Genomic DNA, 18,782 nt, shown 5'->3' with positions numbered 1-18,782 from the left:
GACTGCTTACTCAGCAATAAAAACCCGAGGTAGAAGATGGAGGATGTGAGTGTCTTCCATGGTGGTAATTGCTTGAAGAGTGTCTGGGCATTGGTCTGCTTGTGGGAGGTAGTGAGTGATTTTCTTTGAGTCACTTGCTGGTTTGGGGGTGATGTGTCCCCTCTTTCCTTCACTCGTTAAGCTGTCTTTATTTGATCCACAAGTTTCCTTGCTTTGTTCTTCCTTTTCTCTCCTGTGTGCCAGAGTGGGGGAAGTGAGTGAGCAGTTTTATGGGTGTTTGTCTTCTGACCAGAGTCATCCCACCACAGTAGTTTGTGTAAGTATAAATCATTTCCAGACCTGTGATTAGAAGCAATGTTGCTCTCCAGGTGCCAGTTTTGTGTGCCTAAATTAACTGTATAGCAGCAGGTTGTCATTCTGATTTATATGTGTATTTACTTGGAAGCTTTTGGCCGTTGGACTGGGAGTTCTGTCCGTTCGGTCTCCAGAGTGAGATAATGTATTCTTTCTCAGCAACTTCTTTTGTTTTAAAAACATGGATTTACAGAGGTTATTGTAAGATTCTTGACTTCACTTTTTCATAGGTAGGAGCCTTATACCACTCAGGACAAGGAATAGACTATCTTGTGATACTTTGTGAAATGGACTGTTTTTTAAGCTTGGTAAAATGAGTGAAAGACTTTTTCTGTTGATCTCACTGTATTTGGCTATAATTAGTTTAGGGTAAAGCCTCAGCTGCAATGTCCCTCTGTCTTTCAAGGAAACAGTCCATCCCTTAAATCAATTTTCTCCTTTTTCCAACATGGTTAGTGTTTTGGTTAAAGAATTTAGTTCAGAAGCTTGTGCAGTTTTTTGAGAAGCTATTCAAAGACCTTGCCACTAAAATCAGCTCTTCCTTCTTTCTTGTATTCTTAGCTGCAAGTGGGCCAGACTGTCATCCACTGCTATGATCAGTTTTTCAGACGTTCTGTCATTTCCAGAGATTGTTTTTGTTCAGCTGTCTGACCACTTGCTGTGTCTTTTCACAAAATCCTATCAGGTAAAGGCAATACTTAGCTTGCATATGTCTTTCAGCACTGTGAAGGTCCATTTTTCGTTCAGCCTGTGCTGGAGATGCATGTTGTGTACACCTACACTTCTCAAGTTTTCACAAATCTGTAGCAGTCATTTGCCTGCTTGATTTCTTGCTCATGACTCTTCATTTGAAAGTGGGTTTAATCAGCACCACCTGCTCTATAGTGACTGGTACCTGAACAAATGCTGGCGCTGTTCAGCTACTATTCATTTCTTTCTTAGGATCAGTCCCTCCCGTGAGAACCAGTTGGGGACACTAGTGCTGATTTTTAAAGTAGGTTATATTTCTCACTGAGCTTTTTACACTGCAATAGTTTGGCACTTTCCTGGCCCTGTTGCTTGGGATAATGCCACCATGTCTGTCAGGTACTGTCACGCAGGAATCTGAGCCTTAGCCATCCAATGCCTTTCTGAGTATTTTCTTGTCCATAGGACTCTGCAATAGTACTGTGCTGTGCCTCTGAATTTCATCTGGAGTTTTCCAGAGCCATCCATGTCTAGCCTGTATCTGTTTATCAGACATCAGCTGTCTGAGGACAGTTTTGGAGAGGCGTCATGATCAAGGAAGTCCAACAGATGTAACTCACCTTTATCTGTCACAACCCTGAGGTCACACCAGGCCCTGAAGATCTCCTTAGGGGCTGCTACATTTCTCCGCTTATGTATCCAGCTATTCTCAGCTGAGTGGTAGCACCTTTGATCTTTTTGCCATTTCTTTCCTCTTCTACCCAAGTTATTGGGATTAAGTTATTGGTATTAATTAAGCTCTTGTTAATGCTTACTGGCATTATGCAGAGTACCGCAGCATAATGACATGTATTGTATAATCCAGTAAAATCATATTAAGTGGTAATTTCTCATGGAAACAGAATGGAATTATATCAAGGCAGCTAACGTTGTTAACGCTGGAGGCCAAATACTAATTGGCTATTTTTAGCGCATACACTACGTAGGCTCTGTCTGTACAAGGTCCGTGTTCTCAGGTGCCCGGCAGGATGTGCCGTGGCCGCTCCCGCCCTCAGCGCCGGGGCACCGCGGCAGCTCCGCCTGCCCGGCCCGCGGGGCTGCACCGCCCCCTGGTGGCCGCGGGGAGCCGCGCCGGGAGAGCGGCGGGGAACGGGGAGCGGCCGCCGGTGCCGCCCCTGCCTGTCTGCTCCCCGCCTTGCGTAGGGGCCAACCTACCCTCAGCCTGCCGGGAGTACTGCCCTGTTGAGCGTATTTCTCGGTGAACGGAACGAATATTTCCCTGAATTACACTGATCGCACTTTAAGGGCCGTGTCCCGTCTTCACTAAGGATGAAAAGAGGCAATGTTTTGTTTTCTTTCGGCTGGAAAAAAATAGGATCATACTCTTTGTATTTGGCTTCTTTTAAGAAATGTCTCATAAGTTACTTTGCAGTGGAAGGATGCTGCAAACTTGCTAAACAGTGATCTCGCATTAGTACTCAATACAATAAACCCTAAACTTCTTTAAGTGGGATTCCTTTAACATCTGCTTTTTGCTTTAGAACATGATTACAGTGTGTGGTAATTTAAGTGGTTAGATCAAGAAATGCTGTGCTGCTCTGAGTCATTTGGCTGCAGCATGCATAGAAACAGTGGCATTGTCTCTGTTGACAGTGATGGCAGAAAGTGGAAGCTGCCCACCCTCTCAGAGTAGCTCTGCATCTCACTCCTGTGCCTCTCTTCCTCCAACCATCTCCCCAGAGTGCTGGAGAGGCTCTTATAGCCCACCTGGCTGCTCTGAGTGGAGGAGTGGTGGGAGACAGAGTCATTCTTGGGACCTGTGGAGAGAGAGGGTCTGTTTATTAACTCTTTTCCTTTATGAAGTTGTGCAGGCAAGGATCCATGTGCATATGAGAGAGAGAGATGGATTCAGCTCCATTTTGAAACTGATACCTGTCTGTGCTGCTTAGGCAACACAGAAACCTAGGTCTGTGCATAGCTTGGACTGGGGTGGTCCAATGTGACCCCCTCAGTACAGTGGTTGGCAGAAACAGGGAATCTAGTTATTGTTTCACTGCCCTTGGAGATTTTCTTGGCTGCTGAATCAGTCGGTGTACCACAGCAAAACAGAAAGTATTGTTTCCAGGCAGCTGGACTCTGGGAGGCAGCACTCATATGTTTTTTCAGCTGCATCTGATACATAAGAAGGCTTTATCTTTCTCTCTTTTTCTTCCTTCTTTCTTTTTTTTTTTTTTTTTTGTAAGAAAATGTGATGGAATTTCTTTTGCAACTGTTCTTACCTTCAACTGTTCTTAACTTCAGCTTGTGAAGAACTTTCAGGTCTTCACAAAATAATGTGAAAATATTTCTTTGAAAATTGTAAGCAGTGTTTGGTTTTGATAACAATGAAAACCCATCATCCTCTGTGTATTGATACTGCTCATTTAAATAGCTGACAACAGCTCCAGTTATGATCTGTGAGCATCAGTTTAGTGCTGGGTAATGCTAAACATTCAGGACCATGTTTCAGTCTTTGGCTACTGCTTGAGTAGAGTCTTAATTTGCAAGTAGCCTATTCTGTTCTGTAGATGCTGTACCAGTTTCATAAGATCTGAATGTATTTCCACTGATTTGAAATTATGTTCTATTGGTGTGAGGTCCAAATCTCTACAAGCAGAATTTTGCATAAAAGTTTTCTTTCCTGCAAGGCCAACAGAACTTTTTAATCGTCTTTCTGCTTCAGAACATTATTTGAAGTATTCGAGGCTGCGCTTTTATAAGTCCTCTTGAAGAAGAGGAATTTACCACTGGAAAGTCTCACTGACAATAATGTATGAATTGTATAAGTGAGGGGATTTCAAGATGTAACTTATATCTGAGATTTTGGTAAAGTTTCTTGCAAGGTGAAACATTGCTGTCTTCTGGAAGAGTAACAGACTAGGTGCTGATGTCTTTGATTTTGGGTGATGTTGGTCATTGGTTTTTGTTCTAGCTATTGATCTGTAGATCCAGCAAGCCTTGAAGAGGGACCAGATTGAGCAACCTTGCTGTTCTGCCTCTATTTCCACACCAATCCCCATTGGCCCCAGCTCTCTTCCTTCTTCTTTCTGCTTTCTTTCTCTTTCTTTCCAGCAACTTCTTTTTTTCCTGCAAATTCTGTTGCTTTCCCATGTTGTTAATGAAACTGATGAACAATGGAGATCTAATACTGACATTTATAGTTGTGTTATTTGGCTTTGGAGTTCCTGTGCTAGCTAGATTTTTGAAAAATGGAGAATTTTTGTGTTTCTCAGCATATGTTCAGTTGACTTTTTTTGTCCATAGAAATAGAGTACTTTACCAGTTTACACTCAGAGTGTACTTTGGACATACTTCTTTATAGCAATACTGGATAGGGACTTACATTTTCAGGAAAAAACAACTTGATTCTGAAAAAAAACCAGTTGGGATAGTGACAACCAAGTTATACAACAGAATGTTGGAGAGGTTATGTTGAAATAAAGGCTCTGGTGAAAAGACCCAAGCAAATAGAAGAGGTGCCATCTGAGGTGCTACTGTATGAACATACATTTCATATATTTTTTTTGTATGAAGGCAATGCCACAGTAAAATTAAATAGGACCATGGTTCTTGCTCCACACAGTGGTCTTGTGGCTCTAGTCATCTGCCAGGCATGGTCACTGCCATGTCCATTCTCCTGTCTTGCATAGCCACTTGCCTCTTATCACTGTGCTTTTTTAAGAGCACTTCTGTTTGCTCTAAGCCTTTAACAATAAAATTCAGAATTCTGTTGTTCAAGTTCATCTGACCAAGGCAGGCTAAACTCCGTACTGAAAATTTTTGAGCTTGAATTTTAAGCTACTTAAGATCTTGAAATGCCTTATTGTGTTCCACCCTGGTTTCTTGCTTTCTGTTGCTGATGAAAGTTAATATCCTTAAAATGAGAAAGCTGGGATCTATGCAGAATGCACTATCATCATGGATTTAGACCTTTTCTGAGAGTGAAGATTTTGGAAAAGATCCTTTGTGAAATATGAAATTATTTAAAAAAATCAAAGTCTTTCATTGATAATTTTCATGTTTTGTCTAGGTGTCTTTGAGATTTTATTTTGCTTTGCTGACCTTTAGAATTGCTGCAGATGTATGCCATCTTCATTCTGTTCTTTCAAATAATACTATATTTTTTGTCTTGTTACTTATTAAGGCTGTGATTTATTTTTAACTATTTACAGCAAACTGTTCATAGATACTTTAATTATTTTTTACAACTACTGGGAAGAGATCGTGCTTCATAATGCTAGAGACAATTTGGAAAGACTTACAGAGAGCCACAAGAGAGACCATAACTGCATGTTCCTGAGGCTTTGTGGTATCTCAGACAAATCCAAAATGACTCAACAGTTCTGCATTTAAATTTATTGGGAGTTTTCATTCAATGACAAATTGAAATAATCTTTTTTCATCTTCTCTTCAGAAAACAACCAAATGCCAAAAAAAGAAGTTCTACCAAAAATTCAGTTCTTTGATCAGTTGTTTTATGAAGTTTTTCAATTGCTGCAGATTGAGGGCTCTAGTGTGAATGTTTACATGCTGCAAAGAACGTGTATGTGCGAAATGACCTGTATTGCCAGATCTAATCTATTTTCATCACAAAAAGTAGGTTACTATTAATCCAACTTCGGTTTTTCAGCCTCATTGTGCATTTCTTGATCATTTAAAGCATTCAAGGGCATCCTTATGTCATTGCTTAAGAAACACTGTCTAAATAAGTGTTTAAACTATGTGGCCTACTGACTACATTTCTAGAGGGGCCTAAAGAATGTGATCAGATACTTTTGAGAGCTTTATTTTTATTTTTTAAATAGCCCCTGAAGCATGGGGCTCATGATGACAGTTAATCTGCTCAGAGGGGTGAATCCTGTCAAGAGGGCTGTAACCAGCTAGAAAGGATTAAATGAAGGTTTTTAACTCAAACTTGGGAGGAAGATGGTTTCCTCTTAAAAATGAGACATTCTGGACCTGTCCAGAAAATTTAAGCTCCCATTGCTTATGGATCCTTTAAGAATTGAAGAGGAAAAAAAAAAAAGGATTTCATCTTTAAGGCTTATGTAGATGAAGAAGTTGAAGTTCACATTTAAACTTGTGCAGTTATATCAGTACATAATTCTTTTCCTTAGTGGGCATTTCTTCTTCTCTGTGTGTGCTGGAAAGAGTTTGAAGTAAATGGAAAAGTTGGCTTTCTTAGGAAGCAAGAGTCCTAATGCTGAAGTAAATTAGTTAACTCGTATTATTTTTTCTTGGTTTTTTTTAACTTTAATTATTTTTTTTCCATATAGGTGTATGATAGGGCTTGTTCTGTATAGAATTGTCTTTTAGTTGAATTTAGGAGATGATATTTGCACTTGAGTTTGGGAGGTGTGTGTTTTCATTGTGAGAAGACTGTGCCAGAATTCATTCTGAAATGTGTATGAATTCAATTAATTTAATAACTGTTCATTAAAGTATGGAAGCATTCTGACTTCACTGACTGAAAGGCAGAGTTGAAAATTATTTGCAGGTATGAATAGGGCCATATCACCCTGTCCCATATGCATTTTGTGTAGAATCATACAGGAGCAAGACTTGGCTGCATGTCTTCATATTCATCTGGTCACTCTCCCAGGGATCTTTTGTGAATATAAGGTTTTCAGAAATTTCAAGGATCGCAGGAAAGGTTTGTGCAGAGTAGTAAGATGGCTGAAAACATTCTGATGAGAAAGTTTTCGTTTCTAAAAAGAACAAACCTCAGTAACCTGATTGATTGCAATTGAATTGTTCCACAGAATTGTCTGTTGGGTCTCAGTGATATTACAAATGAAGACTCTCAGATGGGAATCCCATTAACAGTTGGACTAATACGACTATAAAGGTTGTTTATGGTCTCTGCCAAAGTTCTGGTGTGGCACTGGGCACTTACCAATCAATGCATCTCCTGCTCCCTCCATGCTGCTGAAGCTACTCGAGACAGAATATCCATAGACAGCTTTCTGGTCAAACGATGAAACCAGTGCTCTGTACTGATTTCCTTTGTATGTTTTGTATGTTGTCTTGTATGCTGTTGTCCATTTTTCTTCCTGAAATTTTGTCTCTTTTTGTTTCATAGAACCTGTTTTTCTTATTTTCCCTTCTACCTTCTTAATAGCTCCTTCAGTGCCTCTTTCCACTCCATCTTACTATGTTTCTTAGGGGTTGAACAATGGACCCTTTATTTACATCAGATAGCTCATCTGTAAATACAAGTCATTCATCTTTTTCATGGTGGCTTGCAAATGAATTTCTTTAACTCTGACTGAAGAAGAAAGATTTGGAATAAAGAGAGTTTCTTGTGGCTATTCAACTGGGTAACAACAGCTCAAAACAGCTTAAACAGACCTCCTGCAAACTCCCCTATTGCTGCACTCTGGAAAACGACCTAATCTTGACATGATGTCCATAACATGTGTAATTTATTACTTTGTTCTTTCTATATGTTCAGAAACAACATCATCAGTGTTATTGATGATTAAATCTTATTTCTTTGTGTAATTTCTTAAAAAAGGTTCATTACTGTTTCAAAAAAACATTCAAAACTTCCTCCCAGCTTTTCTTCATCTCTTAAACAAACTTGCCAATTAGTCCAGCATCCTTTTCCTTGATTTCTTCAGCTCAGTCTTGCACTCTCATACCCATTCAGTTTCAATGAAAATCATGATTGTATCCTGTTGCAAAGAGAATAGAAGAAAGCTACAAACGTCTCTTCTGAATTTCTTTTACCTTCTTACACAGAGCATAGTCTTGATTTTTCTAGACCTTTATAAACTCTCAGTTATTGCAGAAGCATCTCTCCATCCTCTTTCATCCATGCGTTAAAATTTCAAGCTCATTCTTGTGCTTTCTTAGTGCAATAATATGCTTTCTTCTTGAGACCATCTCCAAGGTAGTCTCCATATAGCCTCCTGATAACCCTTTCTTTAATATTCCTTTATTGTGGTATCCAAAAAGCTTGGAAATAGTGAGGTTGCTGGTTATTCCTTTAAGTACCTGTTAAACTAACCAGTAATATCTGACTTGGCTCCTGCCTCCCTCTCTGTCATCTCTTACTGAGTTATTTGATAGCAAGGTCCATGGAGTCAGCACTGTCATGTTCTTATTTATTTATTTTTTTATTTTATCACACCAAGCAGAGCAGCATTCTGGGTTGTCACTGAAAACATTAAGATTGTTATAATATTAACTAAGTACTTACAGCTTTGCAGAGATTTTCTGTGGTGTATGTTCTTGAGAGGGGTGGTACTAGAAGCGTGAGATGATAATTTCATCCTTTTGGAATGAAATTGTCGTCACTAGGAAAAAAAAGTGTTTAAAAAAAAAAAAAGAAAAAGAAAAACCAACAAAGAGCAACCACATTGCAAATAAAAGATACTCTTAGTTAATCTGAAGGGGCATTTGGCTGCCTTACAGAAACACTGTGTATTTTGGCAGTTAGGAGCTTTGGCTTAGGAAGATCCATGTTTGGAATAACAGGGTGTGTTGCAAGTCAAAATTCAGGTATTTTGGCTGAGATGTGTGCGAAATCTGGCATGATGCCTTTCTGCACTGTGCCTAGCTGTAGCAAGTGCTGAAGTCCCTTGTGAACAATATATGAATCTCATTTTGGAAAAGAAAAAAAAAAAAGAGGAGGAGGGAAGAGGGAGCCAGGATTTATTTTAACATTTAGTGGATATAAAAAACAAGTATCAAGAAGCAAAACATTTCCATGAAGCATTTGCTGTGGAAATTCTGCAACTTCTTGCAAACCTCTTTATCGCTTGGATTGGCTGATTTCCAGAGCATCAAGGCTAGGAATTGAGGGACTGAAATATAATCGGTGGTGATACATTTTAACCACATAAAACATTCTCTGCTTCCAAAGCCTCCGGTGTCTTTAGTAAGCAGTGCAACAGCAACAGCTCCTTGCTGCTGAACTCCAGAGACGGAGAAAATATTGAATCACAATGGTAAGAAGCTCTTTACTTTTCTCCAGATCTAGATTATTACTCTGAAAAGAATGTTTAAAAGATGATGATGAAATTAGTAGGGATCAGTATTTAAACCAACAAAACAGTGTGTAAGATACAGTGGAATTATCAAATGTTTTTCTGCAAGAGAACAGCAATGCAAGTTGGTGACAAATATCTTTGCCACTGAACATGTTGTGCAGCTTATATAAAATCTTTTAAAATTGCGAAGCACTGCTGACTAGCATTTGATGTAAATTGTAAGTCTGTCTACTTGATTTATTTCAGAACAGCTGTACGGGCTTTTAAAATGATCTTTCTTCAACAACCACTGGCACAGACTTTATACATACAAATATAAATAAACCTATGCCAATAACTCATGCAGACTGTGTGTTTATGTGTTTTCTTTTGTTGGGGTTTTGGGGTTTTGCTTTTTTGAAAGAAACAGAGATGCTCAGTACATGCCTTTGACTTTTAGGGAGCTATGAAGTTTTTATTTTTCTCTGTTTTCTGGGTTTTGACCTATTAGTCACACTGTTTCTCTAGTGTAATTATTTGGTGGGAAAAATAATGAAGGAAAACTTTTTAGAATAGTGATTATATTCTGATCTAAGTATTATAGTTATAGGAGTAGAATATAAACACATAAATATGGAATCAGAAATTACTGTAAATTGATACCAATGTTATTAGTAGTTTAAACAATGCCTGAGGATAGAATAAAAATATTCATATTAGCATTTTTCTAGGTATTAAAGAATTGAAGTGGGGATATGAATTTTGGGTGTGTTTACTCCAAAGATTTATTGTCAAGACTGTTTTGTTGGGTTTGTTGGTTGTTGTGGTGGGCTTTTTTTGGGGGGGGGGGTGGATGGAAGGTTTTGGGGTTTTTTTGTTTGGTTTTGTTTTGTTTTGTTTTGTTTTGTTTTGTTTTTTTTTTTTTTAATTGAAATATGAATCAAACCTAATCTCCCTTATGGAAATGCAGCCATTCATTTTAAGTACCTACTAAGTCCAGGAATTTATTGATTATGAAATTACAGTACATCAGGGTGAAAGAAAAACAAATTACTTAATAAGTCTGAAGATCACTGAAATACACTTACTTGACAACCCAGCTTGATGTGTAGGAAATTGTTCCCTTTGTGATTCAAATAGAAGAGGAGATTTTTAACAGAGCAACTATGGGAGTTTGAAAAGTATACAGCAGATGTGAAACAATGTCTGATTTGGTATTTTTTATCTTTGTTGTATATTTGTTGTTGTTTAGCAGTACAAAAATTAAAATGTAAGAACTAAAACTATCACCGAATACTTTCTGATCTTTTCTGTGTGTTTTCACTGAATGGCAAGAAATAAAATACTGAAGTACTGTAGATAGTCAATCATGTTATCATAGCCTATATATTTCACGTTATGACTGCAAATCCACTTCGATGTGTTAAAGATTTATGTTTTTCTTCTCAACATGCAGAATAGATTACAAAATCAATACTTGAGTGGCAACCAGGCTGTAAGGTTCCTGGAAAGATATTTAGCATGAATCTAAGCGTGGCAGTTGTTATTATTATTATTACTAATTTCTTGACAAAAATACCCAGTGTTGAGTATCCATTAAACACAATCGTTGTATTGAAGAGACTCCAATATACTGTTGCTTCTTGTCAGAGACTGTGTTCATAGTATCTAAATTTTGTTACGGGAAAATATTGGAGATAGGAGATCTGATTGCTTTTCCCTGTTGTAATTACAGAACATAACTAATAACAAATGGTGTTATATATATTTTCAGATCTGTACTTCCTGTATAAGTCAAATACAGATATGCTTCAGTACCAGCAAATTAATGAAAACATTTCCTTCTAGAAACATAACATTCGTGTACTGACACATACTTGCAGTTGATAAACTTTAAACCAAAGTAAACTTGCATTGTGTCCTGCTTGACATGGATTAATTTGGTAACTAATGCAGGGAATTCACAAGGGGTCTGTTTCTTTCAATTTGAGTTGCCTGGGCAAGGATCTTGCATGTGTTATTGAAAGGGAAATAAAAAGAATAAAAGACACATACACCCCACACATCCCCTGAAGATGTACCCTTTTTAGTAATCAGCTGTGTAATAAATGACACGGCTAGTCCAAGGGGAACAGCCTCTTAAAATTTTTAAATTATATGATTTCTTTCACAATGTAAGTAGTAAATGGTCTTAAAGAAGCCCGAGTTACAAGCTGTCAAATGCAAGAGATATCCAGGTTTAGTTAATCAAAGTGTTTTGTCTAATAAGTCTAAGGAACAAAAGTAAAATTATGAATAATGTATCGGCTTTACCTGAAAAACGGAAAAGTTGTAGACATGACTATTGCAGTGAAAAATTCTAATAAAGTATCATCTAGGATTAGTGCAAGAGTTATGCTGGGTATGGAAAAGTTAATTTTAAACGTCTTCGTGGTGCAAAATTTAAAAAACCTTATTCAACAATTGGATGCATGATTCATCTAAATGAATTTGGGCTAAATACTTTTTTTTTTTAAATTTCAGTGACTGACTGGAAGTCTGATAATCTGCCTGTATAAATAAATCCTGTATTTCAAGAGGTATACTACAAATACGGAGTTCATATGTAATACAAAACATGCTTACGGAAAGGAAGTATAGATTTGCATCTGCTATAAAGTTGATTCAAGACTTAATAATATTTTCAGGTTTGACTGTTTTACTGGTTTTCTGCTTTGTTATTCTGCCAATTTTCTGGCAAAAAATAAGAGTTTGTTCATTCAGAAGTAGTCATACTGATAGTAATCAGAAGAAATCTGTTGCAGTGTAGCTTTTGTGTGCATGTTTGTACGGGCTTATATGCCCCAACTAACTTCTGGCACAGTTTGGTTCAGGTGATGTGTCGTAACCATGTGTCAGGCTGTTTACCACACCAGTGTGTGCACCGTTCTGGAGTGAAATAGAAAATGCATGCTCAATAAATACTTTTTTGTGAAGGATGGCAGTAACCACTTTTACCTTTAATTAAAAGGTAATGCTGAAATATCTTCACCTGTATTTTAGTGTTTATTTGTAATGTAATAGGGTTGTGTTTTGAAATCTCAGCACCCATGTTTATGAAGCCTGAATACTTCCAGTGAGCAAAATATGACAGCAGGCAAGGTTTATGCAAGAATTCCTAAACTGGAGTAGTTTTCTTTGGTGACAGAGGATTATCTTTTTAGGCAATTTTCCTTTTGATTCTACTATCAACCTACTGTGTAGATCAGGATTTGCTCACTGAAATCTATCTTTTAAATTGTGCCATTACACTGACAGTGTAACTTAAAATTAGTTGCTTTCAGGAAGTTATAAATTATTTGCTGTAGTTTACATAAAGTATTAGTATGCTTGCTGCATCTGTGTTCAAGACAGGGTTTTATTCCTTCAGCCATGTGATGTATGAAGAAACTGTGAAAAAGGGATACTTTTTGCATTAGTCTGTCCTTTTGGTTTTTATCTTGTTACGCCATCAGAAATGAAAGTTACTGAAAATGAAGGCAGGGGAAGAGGTCAGTCTGGTCTCTAGGTGAAACAGTTGATGGGAGCGGCCTCCTGAGTAATACAGCTGAAGTGAGAAGGTGGCTGGATAATACATGTTTTTCTGCATCTGGTTAATGTTCGTAACACAACATTTGCAGCGTTTTGAAATATCAGGACAAAATTCTGTTGCCCAGACATGTTGGGACTCTCATAGCAATGCGATGTTTTGCCACACATAACCATTCTTGTACTTCATGACCATACTGAGAATACTGAAAACAATTAAAGTTGAGACTTACTGTGGACCTCGATGATCAGGACGGTATCTACATTCGATATCGTACTGATGGAAGTCTATTCAACCTAAGGTGACTGAAGGCCCACACCAAGACCTTAAACCATCTTGTCCAGGAGCTGCTTTATGCTGATGACACCGCCCTTGTTGCCCACACAGAAGCAGCTCTGCAGTGTTTAACATCCTGCTTTGCAGACGCTGCTGAGCTCTTTGGGCTGGAAGTCAGCTTAAAGAAGACAGAAGTTCTCTATCAACCTGCACCTCAGGAAGTCTTCCATCATCCCCACATCACCATTGGCCAATCAGAGCTCAAATCAGTCCAGCAGTTTAATTACCTAGGTAGCCTCATCTCCTCAGATGGTAAGATTGACGGAGAGATAGACAACAGGTTAGCAAAGGCATATAGTGCCTTCGGAAAGCTTCATAAAAGAGTTTGGTGAAATAAACACTTGAAGAAAAGTACAAAGATCAGTGTTTACAAAGCCATAGTGCTGTCTACTCTCTTATACAGATCTGAATCATGGGTCATCTACCACCACCACCTGCATCTCCTAGAACGCTTCCATCAACGCTGTCTCTGTACAATCCTAAACATCCACTGGTCAGATTATGTGACCAATACATCTGTTCTTGAACAAGCATCAATCACAAGTATTGAGGCCATGTTAATGAGAACACAGCTGCGTTGGGCAGGGCACGTCTCCAGGATGAAGGACCACCGCCTCCCTAAGATCTTGCTTTATGGTGAACTTACCACCGGCTGCCGCATGAGAGGAGCCCTGAACAGAAGATACAAGGACTCCCTGAAACAACATCTCAGCCTTGGCCATATTGATCATCATAACTGGTCTACTCTGGCCTCCAATCAGAAGGCCTGGAGACACAGCATCTATAACGCTGCTGATGCCTTTGAGAAAGCACCCTTGAGGAGAAAAGACAATGCAGAAAGAATCGTGCCCTGCAGAATTTACCACCTAAGGAGTCTTTCTGCTGTGCCTTTTGCAACCAGACATGCCTGTCTCGTATTGGCCTTTTTAGCCACCAGCACGCTTGTAGCAAACGTGGGTAGAGACCTTTCCCAAATCTTCGTTCGTGAAACCTAGCCATGATGAGATCCTTATTCAGTCAAAGAGGATAGATAAATCCAGTGCTGAAACCCACAACACTTCTACCTCTATTATCATAGTAGGATGATTTTCTTAGTAGTCATGGCTTTAATTCCATAGTGCTAACCTTTTGGATAGCTCAGAGACTTTCTGAGACCATATGTTGCAGCCTTTTCTCCCCTTATGTGATGGGATGTGGCTTTCGTGACACGATTTTTTGGGGGCAATTCTCCCTGTCACAGGATAGAAGGTGGTGCATGTGTGTCAAACTACCAGGCTAGAGGCTGCTGACATGTTCCTTCCTATGACTAGACATACACATATCGAGTAACAGGGAGAACTCTGTTTTGGCTATATAATAGGTATTTATTTGGGCAAGTGATTACTGAGACTGGATAGTCATTTGGGAAAAATTGCAAGAAAGAGTATGCTATAGGATTACACCTCAGATTTTAATTTTTTTCCTGACAGTACTTTTAATATTTTTTGTTATGGTCCTTCCTTTTCAGAAAGGAAAATTATATGTAATGTGGTATAGATTTTACCAGCACTAATTCTGGAGATAAAGTTTTGGAAAAGTATATACTTGATTTGGGACAAAGTTTCTGAGCCATTTGGTCTGGAGTAACTAAAGAGCTACTGCATACTGTGACTCATACAGTTAACAACGATCTTCCATTGACTCAAACTGGCCTGCAAAATTTAAGTCAGATAAAGAAATGTTTCTTATATTTTTTTTTCTTTTCATTGGAGAAATAGAAGGGGTTAATTTTAGAGAGTGCTTGATAACTCAATGAAAAAAATATCTCATAAGTCAATTAAACTTTTTTAGATTCTTTTCTGACTCTTCTAAGCTTGTTTATGCACTACTGTTAATTTTCTTATTTTTCCCTTTGTAGGATTGTCAAAAATGTTAGGCACATTAAAAACAAACCTTTTTTTGTCCCATTCCTCATTCCACTATTACAGAGGATCGATCACAAAATCAGCACTTGCATCTAATAATTCTTCTACTACAGCACAGGTAGACAGAAAATTTGTTTCCTTGTACATGCAAAGCATGAGAAAGTGAGTTCTATGTGAGGGATGAATACAACACATTAGGCATGCTATAGGCAGAATATATGAAGGTCTCTGCTAGCATTTGTTTGCTGCAGGAGTCATCCTGAAATGATGCTTGTAGCTGGCTGCTTCCTCTTTGTGCACTTGGTGTGCTCATGAACGGTATTTCCTCTGCCCCTCAGTGCTGGTGTGGTCTGTAGTCAAGAAGTGATGGGGAGATCTCTCGTCTCCAGCTGTGCCTCATGTGTGCCTTCAGTTTCAAGGTCATTCATGTGTTCATCATCCGAAGCCAACTGCTTAGTTTGAGCTTCTAGGAAGTTGCAGAAGAGCTTGAAAGACTGAGTCCCAAAAGAATTTTTTGTCTTAGTGATCCTGGTGGGTTTGATGGGTTTGGAATTGCTGTATTTTTAGGTTCCTAGAAGGGAGGCAGTTGTAATTTTGGGTTTAAGTTTGTTAGAACAAACCAAAAAATACTAGGAAACTGTTATTATGGATATAGTTTTGAATGGATTGAGAATACTTGCTCTAAGGTGATAGCAGTTCATTCTGTCATATTGATGCTGTCAATAACAGCATTTGTAGTGTGTGTCATTGCACAAATGCTTTGCTCATTCTTTCCTTTTGAAGAAAAAAAGAAACCCAAACACCTCAACAAGTTCAATATTTATAACTTTTACTAAATGTGTATTTAGGTATTTTACTGCATACAGGGAGCAGTTCTGCAGCCTAGTAGGACACATCTATGTAGAGTTACATGCTTGGAAAAAAATGAACAGATTTAAGACAATACCAGCATAAACATGAATCTTTCTATTGTATCAGTTTCAGAACTCCTTGAAGTCATGGCTAATGCAAGCAATCTAACTGAATAAATTAGTTTTGATGCTGTGCATAATAAGATAGAACATGCAATTTATAAACTGTTATAGAAAGAATTTTATTATACGATACTTTAAAATTTTATGACTTTAATTTCTGTAGCAGTTTTTGGGTTGTTAGCATATCACAAGTCCCCAAAATGCTACACCTCTTTCATAAATTTACTAATGGAGTTGGCTTTACTGTTGGTTAGGGTCGTTTTTTAGTAAAAGGAAATGAAAAAATATTTGTGGAAGAGTCTGAAGGGTGAATAAAGGTTAAAATACTTCTAATTCATGTTGCTATAGAATGACCTTAATAGTCTTACCAGTTGTAGCAGCCTTATAGTTTTTCTAGTGCAAGCTCATGGAATTAGTGTGTTTGCTGTGGATCATTTTAATGGTCCAATGAAATATTCACTCTGATCTGGGTCGGTGGTGGTGGGGAAGCACATATAATATATTCTTCTAGTCAGTGATGAGAGAGTAGGAGGATTTTCCATTAACAATGTAATTAAATGCATGTATGTAAAAGATACCTGCAAGATGTTGCTTGAGAAAGCACTTTACAGCAATAGATAATTATAGGGAAAAAAATTAATTCTATGGAATTATAGTACATGTTAATATTTTACCGCTGGTGTAAAAGTTTCTCTAAGTAGTTTGTTTCCTATTCGTAACACAGCATTTTTTCTAATAGTCTTTCTAATTGTCTTCAGTGAAGAATATAAGATGAAAATTTTTCTTGGGCATGTAACACTGGAATTTTAATACACAATTAATACAGACCAGTGTTGTAAATGTTTGTTTTGTAGCTTAAAAATTATTTACTTTTGCAGAAGTATGGGAACTTTGGGAAACTTTCCAAAGTCATAGGTTTTCTTGTCTATTTACTACAATTTTAATTGTGCTTATAGTTGCCACTGTTGTGGCTCATACTCATGTTTATTTAAAGGTGTCCAAAAGAGGTGATGATAATAATTCATCTGCTATTAAAAACTCTCCTTCTTAGAAAGTAACTCAGCAGTGACTCAGATATCAGAAAACAGAGTCAGTTGCTTAGGGCTAAATCTTGCAAGTGCTTACTGCTGGATATGGTGTGGTGTGACTTTTCTGGGACTAATTGCATCCTAAACAGACAAAAAAAGGTGTTCCAGTTCCCCATCCTCCTCCCCACTACTCCTCCATTTTCTGCAGAAAGAAAAACGCTTCAGTAGATCTTGTTTTAGCTGTCTCCAAACAAAGCTATAGGCAGCGTGCATTGTACCACCATTTGTTTGCAAGAATGGACAGCTTAGATGCACCTGGAAACTCTTGGTCAAAAATACATGTTCTGGGCTATGCTCTTCGTGTTGCCCAAAGAAACCTTCAGCAGGAGAAGCTCCGGTCTCCTGAGGATGCTCTGTGCATTGGCCCTCAGCCAGGAGCTGTGATGGGATATCCAGGGCCGAGGCTGGTGCTCACTGTCCTGACCCTGCCTGAGCCCACAGCTGCTGAGTCTTTTGCTTCACTAAGAGTTTGCTGTGTAACACTTTGCTTCCAGCTCTGGCTGAAGAAGTGCTGTGGAAAGTATATGGTGAAAAGTAATTGGCACAGCAGTTTAACTTTGGGGAAGGTTCATTGAAGTTATCAAATAAGTCTACTATTATTTAAAAAACAAAATGCCATTCAATCCATGTCATTTTAACTGAAAAATGGGAGGCACCCAACTGCTCTCTGTTTTAAAAAGACAGATTCTTTTTAGTTTGCTTGATTGTAAACTTTGCTACTGAATAAGAATTATGATAGGATATTGCAACTGCCTAGACCATACTGAGACCTCATAGTAACTGAAGTTGAGTGTCCTTGCCAGTTCTGTTTTATGTTTTGGTATTAAGTGTTGCACAAAATACAGAACAAGACTTTTGACCTAGACTGCATCTTAGCAACTGGGGGAAAAAGATGGTGCATTGAGTCAGCATTGATTTCAAAGTGAAATTCTGGCCGAAACAATGAAGCTGATTTTCTGTCAGTCATAAAAGGTTCAAAACCTAAACCCCTATAACTGTTCACCTTAAAAAATGTCTGTGCTCTTGGTTTTAATGGTCAAAATGAGATCCGTAGCTGAATATGGCAGACTTGCAGAATGTCTTGTATTTTTAGTAGTGACATTTATGTTTTCTGCTGAGTCTCTGATCTCAGATTATGTTGTGTAAATGCATATGTATTTTTTTAGAATATATATTACAAAAGCACAATTTCTGAATGGACAGTGTACTCTAGGGAAATGGATGCAGCACATAGAAGACTGTGCTTAGTTTAAGATTTTTACTACCTTTAGGACCTGCCACTCACTAGACTGCAGTGAGAAGGATATTATTTATTGTGTTATAAACACCCTTCTATGTTAAATTCTAAAATAGTCGTTTCCTGGAGGAGGTTTGGAATAGAAACTGATGTACCTGACAGTTAATTAAAATTCAGTGTTGTTTGTTCTTGGTTAAATTAGTGAATAAAACCTTCTAGGAAACACCACAGAGAATAACATTCTGAAGATTTCAAATTATTTTGAAAGATGAGAATTCCCATGACTCAGATCCTTAAAGAGTTGAAACATAATTCAGATGCTTCTTTACCACCTGTCACTTTTTTTTTTTTCATTTTTAGAGCGAGTATTTTCTGTCTCTCATAAATAAATCAAAGGAGTGAACGGCAGAGAGAACCTCTTCCTTTTTTACCCAGCAAGTTGTTTTCTGAATCCTAGTTAGTGAACTACATGCACATGCTACTTCTGTTACAACATTGTAAACCACTTGGACAAATGTATACATAGTGGGAGTCCAATTGTTTCATTAATTTACACCAGAATCTGGCTGGTATTGTTGTACAAACCAGAGAAAACCATGTGTAATTGATTTTGTTTGTA

General features: G+C 38.0%; 1 protein-coding gene across 4 annotated transcripts in view; it reads left to right on the top strand.

Moving 5' to 3' along the window:
* PLD5 (phospholipase D family member 5) overlaps positions 1-18,782 on the top strand; it is a 171,920-nt gene that overhangs the window by 27,652 nt on the left and 125,486 nt on the right. For 2 of the 4 annotated variants that reach the window (XM_027657226.1, XM_027657227.1), the window contains exon 1: positions 11,593-11,635. The exons of 1 other annotated variant lie outside the window; for it this stretch is intronic. Coding sequence is in view for 1 of the 3 variants with exons in the window: in XM_027657225.1 (XP_027513026.1) it covers positions 9,033-9,035 (3 nt within the window). In the remaining 2 variants the exon portion in view is untranslated. Of the gene's footprint in view, positions 1-8,661; positions 9,036-11,592; positions 11,636-18,782 lie in introns of those variants that run through there. One more of the 4 variants, XM_027657225.1, reaches the window with a different exon arrangement.

The sequence above is a fragment of the Corapipo altera genome, unplaced genomic scaffold, assembly GCF_003945725.1.
Source record: "Corapipo altera isolate COAL_440 unplaced genomic scaffold, ASM394572v1 2c, whole genome shotgun sequence".
NCBI lineage: Eukaryota > Metazoa > Chordata > Aves > Passeriformes > Pipridae > Corapipo > Corapipo altera.
This window is presented reverse-complemented; position numbering and strand designations above follow the sequence as displayed.